Here is a 23,384-nt window from a genome sequence, read left to right on the forward strand (position 1 = left end):
TTTCTTAAAATAAGTGTTTAGTGTCTTTGGTAATGTTTAATTGTGATAGAATTTTAAACTTGCAGAAATGTTATAAGGAAAAGCTCCCAAATTTCTTTTTCCTTTTTTTTTTTTTCTTTTTAAGGCTGCATCTGAGGCATATGGAAGTTCCCAGGTTAGGGGTCAAATCAGAGCTACAGCTGCCAGCCACAGCCACAGCCACAGCCACAGCAATGCCAGATCCAAGCCACATCTACAACCTACACAACCTACATCTTGCGGCAACGTCAGATCCTTAACCCATTGAGCGAGGCCGTGGATCAAATACGCATCCTCATGGATACTGGTTGGGTTCTTAACCGCAGTGGGAACTTCCCAAATTCCTTTTATTCAGACTTACTACACATTTATTTCTGCTCTTATTCCATTATGATTCCTAAGAACATAAACATTCTCTTACAAAACCACAGTACAATGGCCACAATTAGAAAATTTAACATTGATAAAAACACTCATATCTCATCATTACTCTATATTTAATATGGACAGCACTTACATCACTACATGGTACTCTAAACATAGTTTTCACTACGTACCACAGATTTTGGCATGAAGTATTCGCATAGTACTATTTTGTAATGGAGTGTGTGAAACCAAGCATACAATGCTGTTGTGTTACCTGCTGATGCATCAGTTGCTTCATAGTTTATTACAAAGCCTTCATAAGCAAGGTCAGCGTCAGCCACAAATATAAGCTTTAAAGAGTTGGTGTTACTGGTAAGAGAGGGTGGGATGGATTTTCCACAGTATCTATTGGAAACCAAGAAAGGATACAGGATTAAAAACTTTTGATATGCTTAAAATCATATACCAAAAATGAGGACACATAAACAAAAATAACAATAATAATATCTCCTACCAACCTTGACACCCAAGTATATTTCAAGCACAAAACATTTACAAAGCGGCTAAAGATGATCCAATTCATGATTACTTCCTTTCAAGGTTTTATGTGTGTGCCTAGCTGTGTGACTTGTCATGTAAGAGAAGTTTAATGAGGAGTTCCCTGGTGGCTTAGTGGATGGGGGGGTCCAGCATTGCCGCAGAAGTGCACAGGTTCAATCCCTGGCCTGGAAACTTTTGCATGCTGTGGACACAGCCAAAAAAAAAAAAAAAAAGTTTAATGAAATTAGAAATTGCAGGTTATGGAGGGCCACTATGTAGTGTATTAATAAACTTAGTATAGACGTGTAATAAACACACTTACACAACAAGGAGAAACCATGTATTATAAACCCATAGAGCACAGACTCTAGAATTGGCTCTGTCCTTTCAACACTTTATGACTTGGGGCAGATGACTCAACCCCTTGCCTCAGTTTTCCCATCTGTAAAAGAGGGATGATAACAGTACCAACTGCACAGAGTTGTTCTGAGAACATTATGAGTTAATACACTAATTGTAAAGAAGTTAGAACAATGCCTGGAATAGTAAGCCTTATATAGGTGGAAACTATTGTCTTTAGACCACTGGTCTATGCAGAGGTTACAGTTTGATTACTAAACCATGTCAAGCTTTTGCTGAAGAAAGAAATTTTACTCAGAAAAACTATTTTAGTAAGACTAAAGTAAAACTCTAGTACATTATATCATGAGCTTTTATCTAGAGAAACACTTGTAAGATCAAGCAAATAGAAAAGAGAAATATCAATTCAAAGCACACTTGGTAAAAGTAGCCTCATGGAATGATGGGGAGGGAGGACAGAAACCAAAATGGGAAGAAGTATTAAATATGAGAAATGGATGAGTTAATTTAAGAGAAAGAAAAAGGAAAAAAATTGATGTATAATTCCATTTCAGTGTTAAAAGTGATTTTATGTCTTGATCGAAACAAAGGTAGATGAATTAATTAATATTTTAAATGTCTCTCTATATGCCCATGCCTGCCACATTTGGATCAGATCATCATAGTGTCTGCTATTCAGTAAATATTACATAATTTTCACTGATTATAAGTAGCATTAAAAGACAAAGAAAGGAGTTCCCGTCGTGGCGCAGTGATTAACGAATCCGACTAGGACCCATGAGGTTGCGGGTTCGGTCCCTGCCCTTGCTCAGTGGGTTAACGATCTGGCGTTGCCCTGAGCTGTGGTGTAGGTTGCAGACGTGGCTCCGATCCCGCGTTGCTGTGGCTCTGACGTAGGCTGGCGGCTACGGCTCTGATTAGATCCCTAGCCTGGGAACCTCCATATGCCATGGGAGCAGCCCAAGAAATGGCCAAAAAAAAAAGACAAAGAAAAAGCAGGATGTTTAAAAACTGAAAGATTAAAACAAGGAAAAGTTAAAAAGTGAAGGGGAGAATAAAACTAGGGGGAAAATAAGTTTAAGAAAATAATGGATAAAGGAAAAATGTTTAAAAATGGATAAGGAAAAGAAAAAATACAAAAAGAAGGGAAAAAAAAAATCAGGAGATTTCTATTTCCAACAAAGATGTAATAACAGGGGCTGGAAGTCCATAACCTTGTACCTGCACCAACTAAAAATCTGGACAAGTCAGATAAAACGATAACTCTCAGGACAATGACTATCAAGTAGTAAAGGACAATGACTCTTCAGAGATAGGAGACAAGTGAGTTTAAAAGCAAAACTAAAAATAATCAAATTGTTTCCAAGTAACTTATCTGCGTCCCTAAACCAATCTTAAGGATGCTTATAATGATACAATAGTATCAAGCACACAAATACAAAATCGAAAATGTATGGCACCCTACCAAATACTACTAAGCATGAAAAGAAGGAGGAAAGTATTAGTAATAATGAGAAGAAAAAGTGATCAATCAAAACAAAGCAAGTAATGACAAAGAAAACTGAAACAGCGAAGACATTGAAATAGTTATAACTGTATCTGACTGATTTAAGAAGTTAGAAGAGGGGGAGTTCCCATTGTGGCTCAGTGGGTTATGAACCTGACTAGTATCAATGAGGATGTGGGTTTGATCCCTGGCCTCGCTCAGTGGGTTAAGGATCAGGCATTGTTGAGAGCTGTGGTGGCAGATGTAGCTTGGGTCTCTAGTTGCTGTGGCTGTGGCATAAGCTGGAGCTGCAGCTCCGATCTGACCCCTAGCCTGGGAACTTCCATATGCCACAGAGGTGTGGCCCTAAAAACAAAGAAGAAGAATCCAGAGGAAGAAATTAATATGCAAAGTAGAGATACGGAGATATAAAAGATGGCCTCAAATGAATTTCCAGAAATGAAAACTATAATGTCTAAGAGGAAAAAATGCACTTGGTAGGATTAATAGCAGACTAGACATGGTAGAAGAAAAGATTAGTGGACTTGAATACAAAACGATAGAAACCTTCCAAAATGAAATGCACAGAGAACAAAGATTCAAAATTAAATGAACAGGGTATCAGTCAGTTGTGAGACAATATCAAAGGGCCTAATACATGTAATCAGAGTCTCAAAGGGAGGGGAGGCAGAAAAATACCTCAAAAACAAATGGTCCCAAATGTTTAACATTTCATAAAACTATAAACCCTCAGATCCAAGGAGCTCAATAAAATATTATTCTGACTGAGAAAAGCCAGATGAAAGATGAGTTCATACAGAATGATTCCACTCTCATATAATTCCAGAATATGCAAAATAACTTACTGGGATAGAAAGCAGTTTAGTGGTTTCCTGGGGTTAGGGATGAGAGGCAGAAGTGAGGAAGTATAATGGGCAGGAAGAAGGTTTGGAGATACCAGATATGTGCCTTATCTTGATTTTGGTCATGGCTTCACAGGTATATCCTCATTTCAAAATGTGATTACTAATGGCCAAGTTTATAGAGTAGTGAGTAGTGACGGTCACAGAGAAATCTGTTGACCTCCCCTGGTTTTTATAACACGAGGTGGCTTTATAATATCTTTCACCGAAGAAGGAGTTCAAGAAAAAAAACTGAAAACAAAATAATCTCACCTTCCAAGAGATGTATCAGAAACAGTGTCATAAATTTCTAGATAGTCCCTGGTGCAATTATAATGAAACTCCAGGTGAAATTGCCTGATTTCCAGATGAATCAGGTGACCAGGTTGTACTAATATATGCCAGGTACAGTTAACACCATGGGGGTAGATATTTGGATGGCCAGGACTTTGAATTATTCCTGATGACTCTGTAAGAATTTCTCCACATGCTGTTGGCATAAAAATAACAAAAGTTGTTAGAACAAGTAACCAACAAACTACCTGGAATTCCAAATAAAATAATTGGATTGTAACCTCTTAAAAGGTCCAAAAGAAAAATGCCACTTAATGTAGTTTTTCTCTTACTAACAGATATCCATTAACTATTGACACGGGCAGATGAGGAATTATGTATTTTCTTTGCCTTCCAGTGTACCCAAAATTTTAGTGTTGATGCCTAAACATCTGCACTGTAGATTAATTTTCTATCATAATTTATTTCCACTGTTCACTTATTCTAAGACAAACCCAAGAGAAAAAAAGAGAAGGTCAACCTCTTACCCAAAGCCTCGGTACTAAATTTAGCCATGAAACCATGATTTTCAGTAGAAGAACTTTTCACAAATACGACATGAAGAGAATTATACACGGATGTTATAAACGAAGGTATGTCTGTGCCACAATACTTTTTATTTTCAGGAGAACCCAAGACGGGACTGCTACCAATCTAAGTAAAAAAGGTAAGTTCAAATTTAGTTCGTTAAATATTTATTTTGGAAAACTGCTTCAAGGATATTTTCTCTAAAATGTTTTCTTAAGGTAGTACATATCAATTTTAGAGTATTTTTCACTCCCCATCCCCCTCCGAACCCATCCCTAAGAAATCTCCAGTCTACTTTCTATCTCTATAGATGATCTGTCCTGGACATTTTCAAATAAATGGAATCATATGATATGCAGTCTTTTGGGATTAGCTACTTTCACTCAGCATAATGTTTTTAAAGTTCATCCACATGGCAGTGTGTATCATTACCGTATTTCTTTTTAATGCCATATAATATTCCATTTATAGATATATCACATTTGATTAATCCATTTATCAGCTGATGGACATTTACGTTGTGACTATTTTTTGGCTACTATGAATAACGATTAGAGTCATTCGTGAACAAATTTTTGTGTGCATGTATATTTCCATTTCCCTTGGGTATATACCAAGACGTGGAATTCTATATTTAACTTTTTAAAGAACTGCCAATTGTTTTTCCAAAGCAGCTGTACCATTTAAATACTCACCAGCAGTGTACAAGTACAAAGGGTTCCAATTTCAACACCTGTTATTATCGCACTTCTTGATTACAGCTATCCTAGTGGGTGTGGTTTGATTCACATTTCCCTGATAATTAGCGATATCGAGTATCTTTTTTGTGTGCTTCTTGACTATTTGTCTATCTTCTTTAAAGAAATATATATATTTATATTCTTTACCCATTTCAAAAATTATGTGTTTTTAATTTTGATGAAGTCCACGATTTCCATTTTTCCTTTTGTTGTTTGTGGGTTTTGTGTCATGTCTAAGAAGGCGTTGCCTAACCCAAGGTCACAAATACTTAGTCTCATGTTTTCTTCAAGAGTTTCACAGTTTAAGCACCCACATTTATGTGGATGATCCATCTTGAGGTAATTTTTGTATTTGGTATAAGGAAGGGGCCCAGTTCCATAATTTTGCATGTGCATATTCAGCACTATTTGTTCAAAGAAGTGTTTTTTCCCCACTGAAATGTCTGGGCTTCCTTTTCAAAATCAGCTGGTCATAAAGGTATGGAGTTATTTCTAGATTTTTAAATTCCATTCTTTTGTTTCCTAATTTTATCCTTATGCAAATAATATACTGTCTTGATTATTATAGTTTTGCTCTAAGTTTTAAAATCGTAAGTGTGAATCTTCCATGTTCTTTTTCAAAAATGTTTCTGGTTATTCTGGTTCTTTTGCATTCACATAAGAATTTTACAGTCAGTCTGTAAATTTCTGCAAAAGTGTCACCTGAGATTTTGATAGGGATTTAACTGAATTTTTAGATTAATTTGAGGAATACTGCCATCTTACCAACATTAAGTCTTCTAACCAATTAACATGAGATGTCTTTCCATTTATTCATATCTATAATTTTCTTTGACAATGTCTTTGTATTTTTCAGAGTACAAAATGTAGATGTCTTTTAAAAATATATTCCTCAGGGAGTTCCCTGGAGGCCTAGTGGTTAGGATTTGGCACTTTCACTGCTGTAGCCTGGGCTCAATCCCTGGTCTGGGAACTGAGTTCCCACATCAGGACACTGTATATTGTGGCCAAAAAAAAAAAAAAAGAAAGAAAGAAAGAAAAAGAAAAATTCCTCAATGTTTGTTTATTCATTTTTATGTTGTTGTAAGTGGAATTGTGTGCTTGATTTCATTTTCAAATTGTTCATTGCTAGTGTATAAAAATGTAATGACTTCCATATTTTGAACTTGTATCTTGAAATCTACTGAATTTATTTATTCATTCTAATAGTTTATATGTGTGTGTTATAGATTCCTTACGATTTTCCAAATACAAGATCAGCTTAGCTGTGAAGTGAGACAATTTTATACCCTCCTTTTCATTTTGAATGCAGCTTATTTCCTTTCCCTGTTCAATTCTCCTAGCAGAATTTCTAGTATAATGTTGAATGCAATTGGAAAGAATAGATCTCTTGGCCTTTTTACTGACCATAGGGGCAGAGCACTTAGTGTTTCATCATTAAATATGATGTTAGCTGTGGGCTTTTTTTTTTTTTTTTTTTTTTAAATGCTTTTTAGGGCCGCACTTGTGGCACATGGAAGTTCCCAGGCTAGAGGTCAAACTGGAGCTGCAGCTGCTGGCCTATGTCACAGTGACAGCAATGCCAGATCCAAGCTGTGTCTGTGATCTATACCATAGTTCACAGCAATGCTGGATCATTAACCCACTGAGCAGGGCCAGGGACTGAAACCACATCCTCATGGATCCTAGTTAGTTTCGTTAGCACTGAGCTCTGATGGGAACTCCTGCGGGCTTTTTTTTTTTTTTTGGTAGAGGCCCTTTACCAAATTAAGGAAGTTCCCTTCTATTCTTGGTTAGTCCAGTGTTTTATTACGAAAAGGTATTGAACTTCGTCAATTTTTTTTTTTTTTTATCTATTGAGGCAATCATATGGTTTTCTCCCTTTATTTATTTTATACTAACTGATTTTTGGATGTCTACCAACCTTGCATTCCTGGGATAAATCCCACTTTTATATGCTGTTGGATTCAGTTAGCTAGTATTTTGTTGAGGATTTTTGCAACTATAAGCTAGTTTTGTTTCATGTAACTGATTTGAGGATAACGTGACTTTTTTAAAATAATATCTGATCAATAATCAAATGCAATTTTCCAAAGTGTTTTACTCTTACCTCAATATAATCTGTATCACAGTGGGCAGAACTTCCCATTTCAAAGGCGGTGAAGTTGAGAAGAACTACTTGGCTTTGGGGTTGGTGGATGGTCCACCTGCAGATCCTTTCTCCCGGATACACATTAGGATAAAAGGGCGAGCGAATGACCCCTTCTCCAGTTAATTCACCCCCACAAGCTGTAAGTATGAAAATGATAGTCATGTTTATCCAGAGATAAATGATCCTTGCCCACAATTTTACCGCAAAGATTTGCTCTGCATAAAGATACAACAGAATGTGATATTACCACTAGAATTTTCCCCATACCACTAGAAGACATAAAATGATTAAATTATTTCAAGAAATGAAATACAACAGTCAAGCAAAGGAGACATTTAACAATTAAGGCATAAGTGGAGTTTCCATCATGGTGCAGCAGAATCGAATCCGACTAGGAACCATGAGGTTGTGGGTTCGATCCCTGGCCTTGCTCGGTGGGTTAAGGATCCGGCATTGCTGTAAGCTGTGGTGTGGCTCAAAGACGTGGCTCAGATCTGGCATTGCTATAGCTCTGGTGTAGGCTGGCATCAAAGCTCCTATTGGACCCCTAGCCTGGGAACCTCCATATGCCATGGGTGCAGTCCTAAAAAGACCAAAAAAAAAAAAAAAAAAAAAAAGAGAGAGAGAGAGAGAGAGACAAAAACAAATTAAGGCGTAAGTTTTCTTACCGACTTGATAAGCAGCTCCGAAACTAGCTCTTACAACAGAAGCATCTATTTTAAGCCTGATCCAGATACTATTAGTAATGGATTTAATGTGAGAGGGGGTTTCATTGCCACAGACTTTTCCAAGTAGGGTTTGGTCATCTCGAACCTAAACAGAAAAATAAAACTGATCTGTAATCCTAATCAGAAAAATTACCTTGGCAATGGTAGCATTACTTGGAGATGAGAAAATAGCAGAGTTATAATTCAAAATGAGTTATAATCTAATTTGGGTTACATAGTTATGCTATATTTGAAAGCGGTCAGTAGGTCATATTTTAGCAAAATGCAATAACACTAAACATTTATTTAAAAATCTTAAACCAAAAAAATCCAAAAGCATAAGAATTTTTAAAGTGTTCTCCTAATAATTTCCACAACATCAAAGAGAAAATAAATTTACCATTTTGTATTATTTAGAAAACAACAAAATAGGAGAATACAATATATCAAAATATGCAAGTTTCAGCCAAATCTATAATCGAGGAAATTCATTCACTTAACTGCTTTCATTACTGAAAAAAAGAAAGACAGAAAATCAGATGAAAGAAAGAGAACCAACTTAAGGAGTCAACTTTAAAAGAATTTAAAAAACTATTAAACTGAAGAATAACAAAGTAAAAATAAAAATAAAACATAATAAGAAAAAAACAAAATAGAATTCATAAAAACATTCAAGAACTGGGTTTTTTTTAGATTTTTTTTTAAAAATTGTATTTAGATACTATTGATTTATAGCATTATAGTAGTTTCAGGTATATGACATAATGATTAGATATTTATATGTATTTTTAAATGTTCATAACAATAAATCTAGTTAATATAACTCATCATACATCATTAATTTTTTTCCTTCTGATGAGGATTTTTAAGATTTACTCTCTTAGCGGATTTCCCATCGTGGTGCCACGGTTAACGAATCTGACTAGGAACCATGGGGTTGCGGGTTCGATCCCCGGCCTTGCTCATTGGGTTAAGGATCTGGCGTTACCGTGAGCTGTGGTATAGTTGCAGATGTGGTTCAGATCCTGAGTTGCTGTGGCAGTGGTGTAAGCCGGTGGCTACAGCTCCAATTAGTCCCCTAGCCTGGGACTCTCCCTATGCTACGAGAGCAGTCATAGAAAAGGGAAAAAAAAAAAAAAGCTTTACTCTCCTAGCAACTTTCAAAAATACAGAACAGTATTATTAAACAGATTTTTTATTACTATAGTTTTGTAATATAGTTTGAAATCAAGAAATGTGTTGCCTCCAGCTTTGTTCCTTTTTATCAATATTGTTTGGCTATCTCATCTCTTTTTTGATTCTGTACAAATTTTAGAATTATTTGTCCTACTTTGGTGAAAAATGACTTTAGGATTTTACTAAAGACTGTAATGAATCTATCAATTAACTTGGGTAGTAAGGACATTTTAACAATAGCAATTCTTCGTATCTATGAATAACTAATAACTGTTTTTTGAAGAAGGTTGGGAATGGAGATACGAAAGATCTTTGACAATAAAAGAAAAAAAGGAAAAGAGAAAATAAGCAAAAATACATGAAATTTAAAATGACAAAGATACAAATACATAGATACTGAAAAATGTGTTTAATATGACAATTCTATGTACGACACTATGTTAATATAGTTGAATGTCTGAAATGGTTATTTCCAGACAAATATAAATTACTAAAATGATCTCAAGGAAAAGAAAAATAAAATCTGAATAGGCTATAAGCCAAGGGGTGGAGGGAACACCTCCTAGAAGATGCTCTAGCTGGTAAGTTATCTTTTTTACTTTTAAGGAAAAGATAATTTCCATATATAGTTTGGAAAATGGAACAATTCCCAGATAATTTTTCTCAGCACTATCTTGCCAAATCCCAATAGAGATAATGCAAAGGAAAACTACAGGTAGTTCTCACCTATTAATGTGCATACAAAACTCCTAAATACAGTTCTAGAAAAATGAATTCACTCTAGGCATACACACACACACACACACACACACACATATGTGTACATATGTTCTAGAAAAATGAATTCACTCTAGGCATATATATATGTATATATATACATATATATACAAATGAGAAGAGTAATACAAGGATTGCTTGAAATTACAAGTTATAAACTGAGCTCACCAAAAGACCCATTAAGTTCAAGTTCCCATCATGGTTCAGTGGAAATGAATCTGACTAGCATCCATGAGGACGCAGGTTCTATCCCTGGCCTCACTCAGTGGGTAAAGGATGCAGTGTTGCCATGAGCTGTGGTGTGTGTTACAGATGTGGCTCAGACCTGGCATTGCTGTGGCTGTGGTGTAGGCCAGCAGCTGCAGCTCTGATCCGACCCCCATATGCCTGGGAACCTCCATATGCCACAGGTGCACCCCTAAAAAGACAAAAGACAAAAAAAAAAAAAGATCGAAAAAGCTAAATCATATGTCTCTCTAGATGTCAAAAAGTTTGTTAGCATCCTGTTTATTAGGAAGAAAACTTTTAGAAAGGAGCAAAAGAAAATTTCCTTCATATAATAATGGCCATCTAGTTTAAATCAATAGTCAATATCTGTGTTATAGAGTTATGGTCACGAGCATAGTCTAGAGTCACGTAGACTGGATTCAATGCCCACCTCTGTCATTTACAAACCCCTACACTTAATAACTTCGAACAAGTTACTAAATCTAAGCCGAGCTCAAGGAGTTATCGAAGCACAAAGGTGTGAATTTTGCCTAGTCCTAGAAAATGTAGACTAAAGAAAAGCTATTGTTATTCCTGCCCTTTTCAAAGGTAAAAACACTACAAGTATTTCACCCAAGTCAGGAATTACTCCGTGGATATACCTACTACCCATATTATGTAGAATTATGTTGGAAGAGCAAGCCATCCGAATGTAAATCCATTGCTGCCGGGACCTGTGCTGGTGATACTACTGTGAAAGACAGTTGCTGCTCACAGGAACTCTAGCAAGCACAATCTTTTTAAAGCATGAGTGTCATGTTTAGGAAAGTGCAGGTTCCTGGATTACTACGTAACAGAATGGGGCTCAATAGGCACCAAATTAGGCATTTTGGAAATTTGTGAAGGCATTTTTTGGTTTTGTTTTAATTTTTTTTTTTTTTTTTGGCTTTTTAGGGCTGCACCCACAGCACATGGAAGTTCCCAGGCTAGGGGTCCAATGGAAGCTACAGCTGCCAGCCTACAGCACAGCCACCGCAACACCGGATCCTTAACTCACTGAGCAAGGACATGGATCGAACCCTCGTCCTCATGGATACTAGTCGGGTTCATTAACCACTGAGCCACAACAGGAACTCCTGTTTTAATTATTAACATGATGGCAGTGGGACCCTATTGCAATTTGTAGCTGGAGACCAAAGATACCTGGAAATATAAGACACAGTCACACACAGCAAGGATTAGCCTAGGACCTGTGTCACATTCATTGCAGTGAAAGATGTATGTGTAAAATCTAGCTGTATTTTTTATTTTTGTCTTTTTAGGTCTGAATCCATGGCACATGGAAGTTTCTAAGCTAGGGGTCGAATTGGAGCTATAGCTCTATTTTACGTACTAAATGCGAAATATTTTTGCCCAATTGTAATACACAGTGAATTTTCCAGGATTACAAGTAGAGTGTAAATCAAAAGAAGTTCTTTTTTTTTTTTTTTTTTTCCTCCTCCTGGAAATCTGCCAAGAGTTGGTCACCATTTCAGGAAATTCATCACCAATCTACAGAGCCATGTCAGAGCCATGGCCTGCATTTTTACTGCAGGATTCAAACAGTACAGGGAGCAAACGATTTATGACTAGTGCAGCTTGCCTAGGCTTTTAACATACTGACATTTTTTTTTTTTTTTACTTTGCTCTACTTCTCCTAAATCTTACACGTACAACTTTATTTTTACTTATGTAAAGTACATGCATAATGTGAGCTTATATCCTCTATACATTTCATTTCAGAATAAAGTTGATACAAGAAGGTCTTATAGTGGAGAGAACCACTGATTTAACCAAAAAGTTGGAACTCCTACAGAATATTTCTCAGCAGAAATCATTTTTAAGCTGAAACTTGAAAGAGTATCCAGATCTAATGAACAGGCAGTAAAGGGAGCGGCTTAAAAGTCTGATTCTCAAAGTTGGTAACACAGTAACACGTTACTCTGATCCATAACTGGTATAAATTTCTGGAAAATAATTGGACAATATGGATCAGGAATCTTGGAAATGTTCATAGTTTTGCAATGTTAGCAACTTCCCTGCTAACATTCTATCCTGAGGAAACCGTTCGAAATACAAGCAAAGACACACAAAGATCTACAGCAAAGTACGTTCTTTTTTTATTTGTTTTTTTGGCAGTGATGCCGGCATGCAAACATTTCCGGGCCAGGGATCAAACCCATGCCATAGCAGTGACAGTGCTAGATCCTCAACCTGCTGAGCCACCAGGCAACTCCAAAATACAATGTATAATAACAAGAACTGAAATCTTCCACATGTCTAAGAATAGGAGGGTGATTAAATAAATCATGATACCGCCATATGGTAGAGTCTTACACAGACACTGGAAATCACATGCCTCTCCACTGATTCATCTCGAACCAGTTCCTTTCTAGGAGTTACCGTGCAAATTTCACATCCTGCCATAAAGTTATGCTAACCAGCTCTCTAACCAAACAGCAAATCTCTGAGAAAAGAGGAAATTTCTGTATCACCTTCAGGAGCGGACACAGAACTATGCAAAGAGCTGTGTGACAGAGGCTTGCTGATTCATTAATTTTAAGGTGCAGTGTGATGGCTCAATTTGTGTCCGCGCCGCAGACATACAGCAGTGCTTGGAAACCAGAAAGCATGAAACACAGAGTAAGCTATCTTCCTGCTCTCGAATCCTCCAGGGTGCCATTCACTCTGCTAAGACTGTAGTATCTCTTTTCTAGTTTGCCCATTAGAAGATGACAAGAAGGAAGAAAAACAGCCAAAGAGCTGCAGAGCAAGCTAAAGTGAGCTGCTCCCCTGGGCCTCCCTAATGAAATTCAAGGACCTGAGCAAGGAGAAAGGCAGCTGCAGTGCAAATGTTTTAAGAACTTAAAGGGCTCAAGGGCCTTAACCCTAGAAGGTACAATGGATTTTGGCTCTGTTTCTCTCTCTCTCTGTGGAAATGAAACCTTATTAATTCTGAAAGCCTGTATTCTCCCTGGACCCCAGATAAGGCAAGACTGTAACCACAACCTCCAAACACTCTAAAGTGACCCCCAAGACTCCTGCAGCATATCGTGCATTCAATATCACAGGCCTGGTGAGGCTGCCTCCTCCCCCACAATAACAGACCCCTCTCTTTCCTTTGTGCCTGGGCACTGGGATAGACTGGGCTGTTTTTCCTAATTATTTACATCCCTCCTGAAAGAGGGCTGAACATCGGCTCTCATCGTCTTGTGACCCGTGATGCTACCACATGGAGAATTAATATTTATCCCTCCCACTGACTCTGGGCTTGGCCATCAGGCTTGCTTTACCCAAAAGAAGGTGGGCAGAAGTGATGAACTGGCTTCTAAGAAGAAGCTTTGGGAGTCACTGCATGATGACCAAGGGCTCTCACAAGACCAAGGGCTGGGGTCCCAGGGCAGCTGGGACAGGGACCAGATCAGCAGAGCTGCTCAGTGATCCCAAGCCAGCATGTTAACAGAGTGAATAAATACACCTTGTTGTAAGCCTCAGAAATGTTTTGTTATTGCTTTGGATTTGCTTTACTGTTACTGGCTGTTTGTTATTGCAATGTAACCTAGAGAAAGATGACTTGTATTTGAGGCTTGGTGGTACTAACATATTGTTTTTTCTTAAGAAGTCAGGTGAAGCCAGGCTGTGGCCACTGGTAGAGGCATCTTCATGCCAGATACACAAGATTCACTCCTTTTTTTTTTTTTTTTTTTTTTTTTTTTTTTTTTTTTTTTTATGGCTGTACCTGCAGCACATAGAAGTTCCTAGGCTTGGAACTGAATTGCAGCTGAAGGCCTACACCACAGCCACAGCAACACCAGATCTGAGCTGCATCTTCGACCTACACCACAACTTGCAGCAATACTGGATCCTTAACCCACTGAGCAAGGAAGGGGATCAAACCTGTATCCTCAGGACACTATGTTGAGTTCTTAACCCACTGAGCCACAACTGGCACTCCCAGATCCATTCTTCACTGTGGGTCACATTTGCACAGAAAGGACAAGGACCAGTTCTAGTTCTAGTGCTGTGTGGACAGGCCCAGACTGTTCATGGATTACCTTGTCCTTCAGCAAACACTGATTGTTTCAGGCCCAGAGACTCAACTTATAACCTGTGACCCATGATTTTTAGCCCTACGGACTAGCCCAAATGGCTTCTGATTTTTACATTCAGCAGATGAATCTAGTTCCTGAAGACAAATGACCCACACAAAATATTTTTACATAAAAATTAGTTCTGACAAAGGAACATGTCCTATAGGAAAAGCTAAAATTAACTGGACTGAGGAACACAGTTTTTATGAAAGGTCAGGTGTGTCTAGAGCCCGGTCAGAAGTAAAAGCTTTAATATCTGTTATAGATCAGGTCCCACTGTCCAGTCTTTTGCTTTTAATGATTTTTGTTTTTTTCCATTATAGTCTATTTACAGTGTTCTGTCTATTTCTACTGTACAGCAAAGTGATCCAGTCATCCATCTGTCTATCTATCATCATCTATCTATCTATCTATCTATCTATCTATCTATCTATCTATCATCTATCTTCTTTTTCACACATTATCCTCCATCATGCTCCATCACAAGTGACTGGGTATAGTCCCCTGTGTTATACAGCAGGATCTCATTGCTTATCTACTCCAAATGCAATAGTTTGCATCTATTAACCCCAGATTCCCACTCCATCCCACTCCCTCTCCCTCCCCCTTGGCAACCACAGGTCTTTTCTCCAAGTTGACGAGTTTCTTTTCTCTGAAATGTTCATTTGTGCCATATATTAGATTCCAGATATAAGTGATATCATACGGTATTTGTCTTTCTCTTTCTGACTTACTTCACTTAGTATGAGAGTCTCAAGTTCTACCCGTGTTGCTGCAAAATGGCATTATTTTGTTCTTTTTTATGGTTGAGTAGTATTCCATTGTGTATATGTACCATATCTTAATCCACTCATCTGTCAATGGACATTTAGGTTGTTTCCATGTCTTGGCTATTGTGAACAGTCCAAAGCCCAGTCTTAAATGTGCTTATTTGTTTGTATCTGCTATGTATCCAAATTTGTTTTTACATAACAATTTCACAAATCTAGTTAAGTATTAAATCTCAATTCAAAGCAAACTAAATATGCTGCCACTTAGGCTGGACCCAACTAAGAGCCAAAACCAGAACCTTACCAAACAGTGGTGTTTAACATGTGGCTTCTTGAGAAGTAAGTGTCAGATTGAAATGTCCCTTATCTAGATAAGGACTTGATCCTGGAGACTAGCCCTGGGTTAATCTGGGTGCACAGAAGGGGGATGTGGCCTCCTTCCAAAAGGAATAAAGGGAGGGGGATAAGAGATAAAAGAAGCCACACGAGAACTAAAATGTATTTTCTTAGGTTATTATTCTTGGTTACTCATTATTATGTTTCATGATTTCCTAGTAAAAATTTTAAAGCTTTTTCTGCCTCTTAAAACAGTGGAGCTTCTAATATCTCTATCAATAAAGTACATTTATCCTTCATCAGATTTTTTAAAACTTGCTTTTCTAAAAGCAGGGGTACATGTCTAATTTTACCTAGAAATGTGTTCCCACAGGGCTGCAAACGCCAATACATCACCCGCTCCTATCCGCCTTTCCCCTCCCATCATCATCAAGAGAATCATCGTCACGGAGTTCCTGTTGTGGTGCAGTGGAAACAAATCTGACTAGTAACCATGAGGTTGTAGGTTCGATCCCTGGCCTTGCTCAGTGGGTTAAGGATCTGGCTTTGCTGTGGCTGTGGTGTAGGCCGGCAGCTACAGCTCTGATTTGACCCCTAGCCTGGGAACCTCTATATGCCTCGGGTGTGGCCCTAAAAAGCCAAAAAAAAAAAAAGAGAGAGAGAGAATCATCATCATGTGACCTGTTACTAAATAACTATTCACAGTGGGCCAGGCACTGTGCTAAGAACATTCTGATTATTTCTTTTCATTTAGCAAAACTGAGTTGTTTACCTCCATGTACAAAGCCCTGCAGAATCTAGTTCCCGTCTAACTCTAGTTTCTTTCTTCCTCTCCTTTTCGATGCCAGCCATACTCATCTATTCGCAATTCTGTGGGTGTGTGTGAAGCTTTTTGTCAATTCAACCTCTGAGGCTCTGCTGGCACCTCTCCCTGGAATGGTCCTTCTCTCCCTTCTCTCGGCTCTTGGCATTGCTAATCCCTTCTCATCTTCAGACTCGAATCTGACATCCCCGGGAAGCTACCGCTAAGCGTTCAGCTTAAGTCATCACCGTGTTATTTTCTCTCATATACTTTCTTTCCTTCACGATACTTTGCCCACCTTGAAATTATGTGGTTTGGGGCTTACTTGTTTCATACCTCTGTGTTCTGCACATCCACCTCCAGCACAGTACCTGGCACTGAAGTTACTTAATAAATATCAAGGAGTTCCTGTCATGGCGCAGCAGAAACGAATCCGACTAGGAACCATGAGGTTGCGGGTTCGATCCCTGGCCTTGCTCAGTGGGTTATGGATCTGGCATTGCCGTGGGCTGTGGTGTAGGTCACAGACATGACTTAGATCCTGTATTGCTGTGGCTATGGCATAGGCTGGCAGCTGTAGCTCCGATGGGACCCCTAGCCTGGGAACCTCCATGTGCCGCAGGCGTGGCCCTAAAAAAGCAAAATAAATAAATAACTAAATAAAAATTGTTGCAATTCCTACTTAAAAAAATGAACATAAAATAAAGTCCAAAGTCAACTTTTAAATAAATAAATAATAAATGTTTAGAACATGAGTACATAAATGCGTGAATAACTTCTAATCCTTCCGGAAAGAATAATATTACTGTTTCTGAGGTGGATGAGAAACCTGAGGTTTACTGATGTTAAATACCTCGCCATTGGTCAAACGGAGACTTGAAGTCCTTTGTCATCTTTTCATGCAAGATTGTTTTCGTTTATACCTCTCGATCTGCCCCAATAGCACCCATGCTCTGATAAACATCATTTCCAAATCCTCTTCTCACTCCGTGCTCTCCATCTCCCTTACCCACTGGGTCTGTGATCTCCACAGAAGCATGCAACTCCTTGACCGACAGGACGGATCTATGCCACACGGTCCCTCACGGGCCCCAAACTAGGTGGTTCTACCCTCTCAGTCCATGGCCTGGCTTCCTCAGCACCAATCGGTAACATTATCTCAACTGAGCAATGGCGTCTTTTTTTTTTTTTTTTTTCCTTTTGTCTTTTTAGGGCCGTACCCACGGCATATGGAGGGTCCCAGGACAGGGGTCTAATCGGAGCTGTAGCTGCCAGCTTATGCCACAGCCACACCAGATCTGAGCTGGGTCTATGACCTACACCACAGCTCACAGCAACGCCATATCCGTAACCCACTGAGCGAGGCTAGGATCAAACCCACAACCTCATGATTCCTAGTTGGATGCAATTCTGCTGCACCACGATGGGAACTCCGTGCAATGGAATCTTTTATTACTTCAATAAAAAGCACCAAGATGGCCAAGCAATTGTGGAAAAACTGTTTTGACAACAAAAATGCTAGAAACTAACCAAAAGTTTCTAGTCTCTGCCCAAACCCCAAATCCAATATTCTAAGAATGCAAACTCTTGACAATCTTCCCATTTCCCCCCTTTTCCCCCCTAAGATCTCTAGAAAGACATTTCTTTGAACTAAAATTAATGTCCACATGTGCTTAACTGGAAAACAATAGCCCGCAGGCAACTCTGGTGCATTTGCTTGCTGCAGCTACATTCCTGCTCCAGTTGCCAGAGGTCCTATTCTTTCTCTGCCCTTTCAGTTTATACCCTTAAGAATTTTTCTGTGAGTCATGAGTCATGAGGCTCTGACCATCGACGACGTGTCCCTTTGAGGGTAACAAGGCTTAGGCAGACCAAAAGTCACAGCCCTCCCTCAACCAACCCCAAGGCTGGAGCTGAATAGCTTCCATGCCTAACAAAGACCAAAAGAAAGTCCTTTGTGAGGGCGAATCCATCTGAAGGCCCCTGGGGAGGTGGCAAAACCTTGGAGGGCCCAGTGGGAGCACAGGGGGTGGTGGCTCAGGGAAGGAGGGACAGAGGAGGTGATGAAGGGTTCAGAGGCAAGTCAGACCTTCAGTTTTCCAGTTTACTGTGCTCTCTCATCCCCCCCCCCTTTTTTTTTTAGTTTTCTTTAACATCTTAGAGATTTTTACTTGGTTTTGATGCACAGCCTTTTCTTTTTCTTTTTTGTTTTGCCATTCATGTCATTTTCTATTTCCTACTTTGACCCAGTAATTATTTAGGAGAGAGTTTATAGACTTCCAAGAAATTGGACATTCACAAATCTTAACCCTAATATCTAGTTGCATCACACTGTGGAGAGATATGTGTACAATTTCTGTGTCGTGAATTTCCTGGGCATGGCAAGCGGTGTCAAATAGGATGAATTTGTCCGGCAGTGAGACTTGCAGAATCAGTACACATGCCCTAGATTGCAGAAGCCAAACCGAAAGTAACTTACTTTTCCCTATCATGTTAATTAGAGTTATCAACTTTTCTATGCTGTTTACTTCCATTTTGCTTTCCTTGTCTAAGAAGGAATCAGTTCTCCCAGAAGCCCTCCTGTTTCCCAGAAATCTCCTCTCCTTCCCCTTCCATTGTACCTCTCTTCTGTGCTCCCCTTCTACCCACCCAGTCTTGGTGGGAGGGGGACAAAAGACTTGGGGTAGGTCAAGGAGATCTGGTGAGGTGAGCAATTCTATTCATTTCCTTCCATGTCTCATTTCAAGACATGGCCTTAATATCACATAAGCTTCCAAAATTATTATTCAGCTTAGTACTTGCCTTCACTGGGATTAAAAATTAAACTTTCATTACTACCTTATGTGTCCTTCAGTCAGAGTTCTGATGGCTTCATTTGCTTATGAAATATTAATGAGAGCTGCTTCTTTTTATTCTGGAAAGATGGTTCTATCACATTCATTGAACCATTCTATATAATTTAAAAGCTCTCATCGACAAAAACAGATGGACCGAGAGTTGATCTATTCTTGCTATGCCTAATTCTTCTGCTACCAGCCACATCACATCACCTGGGGGCAATGTACACTTTTAGAACTGGAGATTGTATTTGCCGTAGCAATATAAATCCAAGAATTAATACATAAGTGTGTGTTTCCTGTTTAATAACAAAAGAAAAAGAAAGAGATGCTGCCATGAATCTGGGCAATACCACATTTGTTAAATAGTTATATTTCATTCTCAAAGAAATGTTTACGGAGCTCTCTTACAGAGCAAAAAGTCTTTCAAAACCAGACTCTATATGAAAGAGATACACTAGGCATTCGCATCTTAATCTACATTTAAAGGGCATGTTCTCATGGCAACAAGATATCTGGAACTACAAAAGGAGAAGATTTGAGATTCTTAAATCACATCTATTCAGACTCAAAAGAAAGGTTCCGACTATCATTCTCTCACCTCTCTCTAGAATTACCTCCCTATTCTTTGCTCTTTCTAAAACTTTGGGGGGGTGGTCTCTCTCTCTCTCTCTTTCACAAATAGAGTTGAGAAACGGCAAGGTCACCCTCCCTCCAAACCGCCAATGTATCTTAAATACCAGTCTCATTTTTTTTTTTTATTCCTTTGATAAAACATGGTCATTTTTAAGTATACCTTTAAAAAAATAAAACCACTATTTTGGGGAGCAATATGCTGAGTCATAATAAGGTCATTTGAATTGGATCCTTCCTGTATCACATTCTTCAATACCCACTGTCTGAAGCATATGAAAAGAAGTGGATGTACTTTTCCAAAAGAGGCTTAGTTCACAAATTTTCCCAATAAATAGATAAGATTACTGGCTAGAACTTTGATCGAAGCCATCACACACCTATCTAGAATACTCTGTAGATATATATAAATCCTGTTCTGACAATAACTAGAGTTAGACCTTGTGACCTCAATTTTCTCATTTGTAAAATTAAGGATTTAGATTAAATGACCTCTGAGGCCCTTGCTGGTGCTAAAGTTCTATAAATCCATTAGTTGTATTACTTTAAGACGGTCAAGGATACATTAGAAAAGTCTATTCAATTATTCAAATCACCGTACATGACCTGTCCTCCTAATAACAGAGTTCTTTTATTTTTTCCATTAATGACCCTTGAAGGAAATTTGATCGAGACTTTGTGGGTATGTGCGCACATCAGAATATTGATACTTCAATGGCCCACCATGAAAGGGCCTCATTGAATGTCTTCGAACTAATAAGTGCAAGACAGGAGTCAGCAATTTGGCCTGAGAACACTTTGCATTTCTACAATGGTTTTAACTTTTAATCTATTTTTATGATTTATTTCCTTGATGTATCCTTACAAAGTTTTGAGGAAAATGTAGGGTTTCTCATAGAGGTAGGAACTCAAGTATCCCAATAAAGACTTGTCCGAGGTTATACAGTCAGCAAACGTCTGAGTAAATTAAGAACTTAGACACAGCGGTGGGTGGAGATGGTAGAGTAGAAAGACCCAGAGGTCACCCTCTCCCATAGTCACACCAAGTTTATAACTATTCAGAGCAACTATCTATCCATGAGAATGACCTGAAGACTAGCAGAAAATATTTTCCACAACAAAAGATATAAATAAGGAACTATAATCAGACAGGTGGAAGTGTCAGAGACACAATACAGTTAAGACCCAGGCCCCCAGGGAGTTGCCCCACAAATGGGAGGATGCTCATAATCACATAAGTTCTTCCCAAGAAGTGAGGGGTCTCAGCTCCATATCCGACTCCCAAGCCCCAGGGGAACTACACTAGGAAGATGAGCCCCAGAAGGTCTGGCTGTAAAGGCCAGTGGGGCTGATGTACGTGAGAGACAGAGGGCCATGGGAAACAGAGATTCTGCTCTGAAAGAAAGCACGCAAAATCTCACATGCTATGAGTCATGGTGCAGAGGCAGTAGTTTAAAAAGAGCCTGAGTCAGACCTGCTTGCTGATCTCAGACAGGCGCCAGAGAGCCAGGAAGCAACTAGGACTCCTTGTGGGGACAAAGACATTGGTGGCAACCATTTTGGGGACCTCCTTCTACCACAAAGATACTTGTGCTGGCAAGGGCCATTTCAGAGTCTTCCCCCTAGCCTATTAGTACCAGGGGCTTATCTGACCACCAGTGGGCTGCCACCAGCATCAGCTCCTCAGTCCTGTATCCAGTCATCCCAGGACCTGGTCACACCCACCAGCAGACCGGCATCCACCCCAGGACCTCATAGGCCATGTGGCCAGTCATACAAGAACACAGCCCTACCTAAAAGTAGGCCCATCACCAGCTCTGAGACACCCCCCTCCAGCTATGTGGCCAGCCATGTAGGACCTAGCCCCATCAAACGGTGGGCCCAGCACTAGCTCAACAATACCTCAGGCCACATGGCCAGCCATACTGGGGCTTGGACCCACCCACTAGTGGGTTGGCAGCAACACAAAAAATCAGGCTTAAAAGCAAATGGGTCAGGAGTCAGTCCCACCTACCACTGTGCCCAGAGCAATTGGTTCTGTCACAACAGAAAGGGCCACTCAGCCCACAAAGAGGGCACTCCTAGAGCATATAGTTCTAGCATATTGACAAGTGGGGAATATGTAGCAGGCCCCATCAGACATCTCCTACATAAGGCCACTTCTCCAAGATTGAGAAATGTGACCTATCTACATAACACATAAAAATAAACACAGAGAATCTGGCAAAACGAGGAGACAGAGAAATATGTTCCAAATGAAGGAACAAGGCAAATACTCTGAAAAGGAACTAAACATAGTGGAGACAAGCAATCTACTCAATAAAGAGTTCAAGGTAATGATCTTAAAGATACTCAATGAACTTTGGAAAAGAATGATGAACACAGTGAGAAGTTTAACAGAGAAAATATAAAGAAGATAACAAACAGAGCTTAAGAATGCAATAACTGAAATAGAAAGTACACTAGAAGGAATCAATGAATCAGAAAACCAGAAGAGATAGTATTGGAAATCCCCCAGGTTGAAAACAAAAAAAAGGCTTTTTAAGAACGAGAACAGTTTAAGAGACCTCTAGGACAACATCAAGTGTAATAACATTCACATTAAAGGGGTCCAAGAAAGAGAAGAGAGATAGAAGGGGCAGAGAACTTATTTAAAGAAATAATATCTGAAAACCTCCCTAACCTGGGAAAGGAAAACAGACATTCAGGTCCCATAAGCACAGAGAGTATCAAACAAGATGAAACCAAAGAGGTTCAAACCAAGAACCTCTTAATTACATTGTAATTAAAATGGAAAAAAAAATAAAAAGCAAAGAGAGAATATTGAAAGCAGCAAGAGAAAAGCAACTCATTACACACCTGGGAATTCCCATACAACTATAAGCTGACTTTTCAGCAGAAACTTTTTAAGCCAGAAGGGAGAGTAAGAATATCTTTGAAGTGATAAAAAGAAAATACATACAATCAAGAATACTCTATCTGGAAAGACATTATTCAGATTTGAAGGAAAGATAGTTTTATAGACAAGCAAAAGCTAAAAGTGTTCTGCAACAGTAAGCCAGATTTACAAGAAATTTTAAATGGTATTCCATATAAATAGAAATGAAATCTGGAGTAGCAACACTTATATAAGACAAAATAGACTCTAAAACAAAGACTGAAACAAGAAAAAAAGAAGGGTATTAGATGATTGGGGATCAATCTGACAAGAAGGTATAACAATTATATGTATATATGCACCCAACATAGGCATACCTAAATACATAAAGCAAATATCAACAAATATAGAGGGAGAAATTGACAGTAACAATAATAGTCTTTATAGTTTAACACCCACTTACATCAATGGACAGATTATCCAGAGAGAAGATCAATAAGAAAACATTGGCCTTAAATGACACATTAGCCCAGATGGACTATACATAATGTTTGTATATAAATATTCCATCCCAAAGCTGCAGAATACACATTTTTTTTCAAGTGCACATGGAACATTCTCCAGGGTAGATCACATATTAGGCCACAAAACAAATTTCAATAAATTTAATAAGATTGAAATCATATCAAGCATCTTTTCTGACCAC

The 23,384-nt window shown here is 38.7% G+C and overlaps 1 protein-coding gene across 1 annotated transcript in view; it reads right to left on the reverse strand.

Moving 5' to 3' along the window:
* Positions 1–23,384, reverse strand: part of CUBN (cubilin) — a 311,762-nt gene that overhangs the window by 242,240 nt on the left and 46,138 nt on the right. Inside the window, 5 exon segments of the mRNA XM_021064811.1 lie at positions 659–789; positions 3,946–4,162; positions 4,494–4,659; positions 7,384–7,562; positions 8,094–8,238. Coding sequence (XP_020920470.1) covers positions 659–789; positions 3,946–4,162; positions 4,494–4,659; positions 7,384–7,562; positions 8,094–8,238 — 838 coding nt within the window.

The sequence above is a fragment of the Sus scrofa genome, chromosome 10 (assembly GCF_000003025.6).
Source record: "Sus scrofa isolate TJ Tabasco breed Duroc chromosome 10, Sscrofa11.1, whole genome shotgun sequence".
NCBI classification, from domain to species: domain Eukaryota; kingdom Metazoa; phylum Chordata; class Mammalia; order Artiodactyla; family Suidae; genus Sus; species Sus scrofa.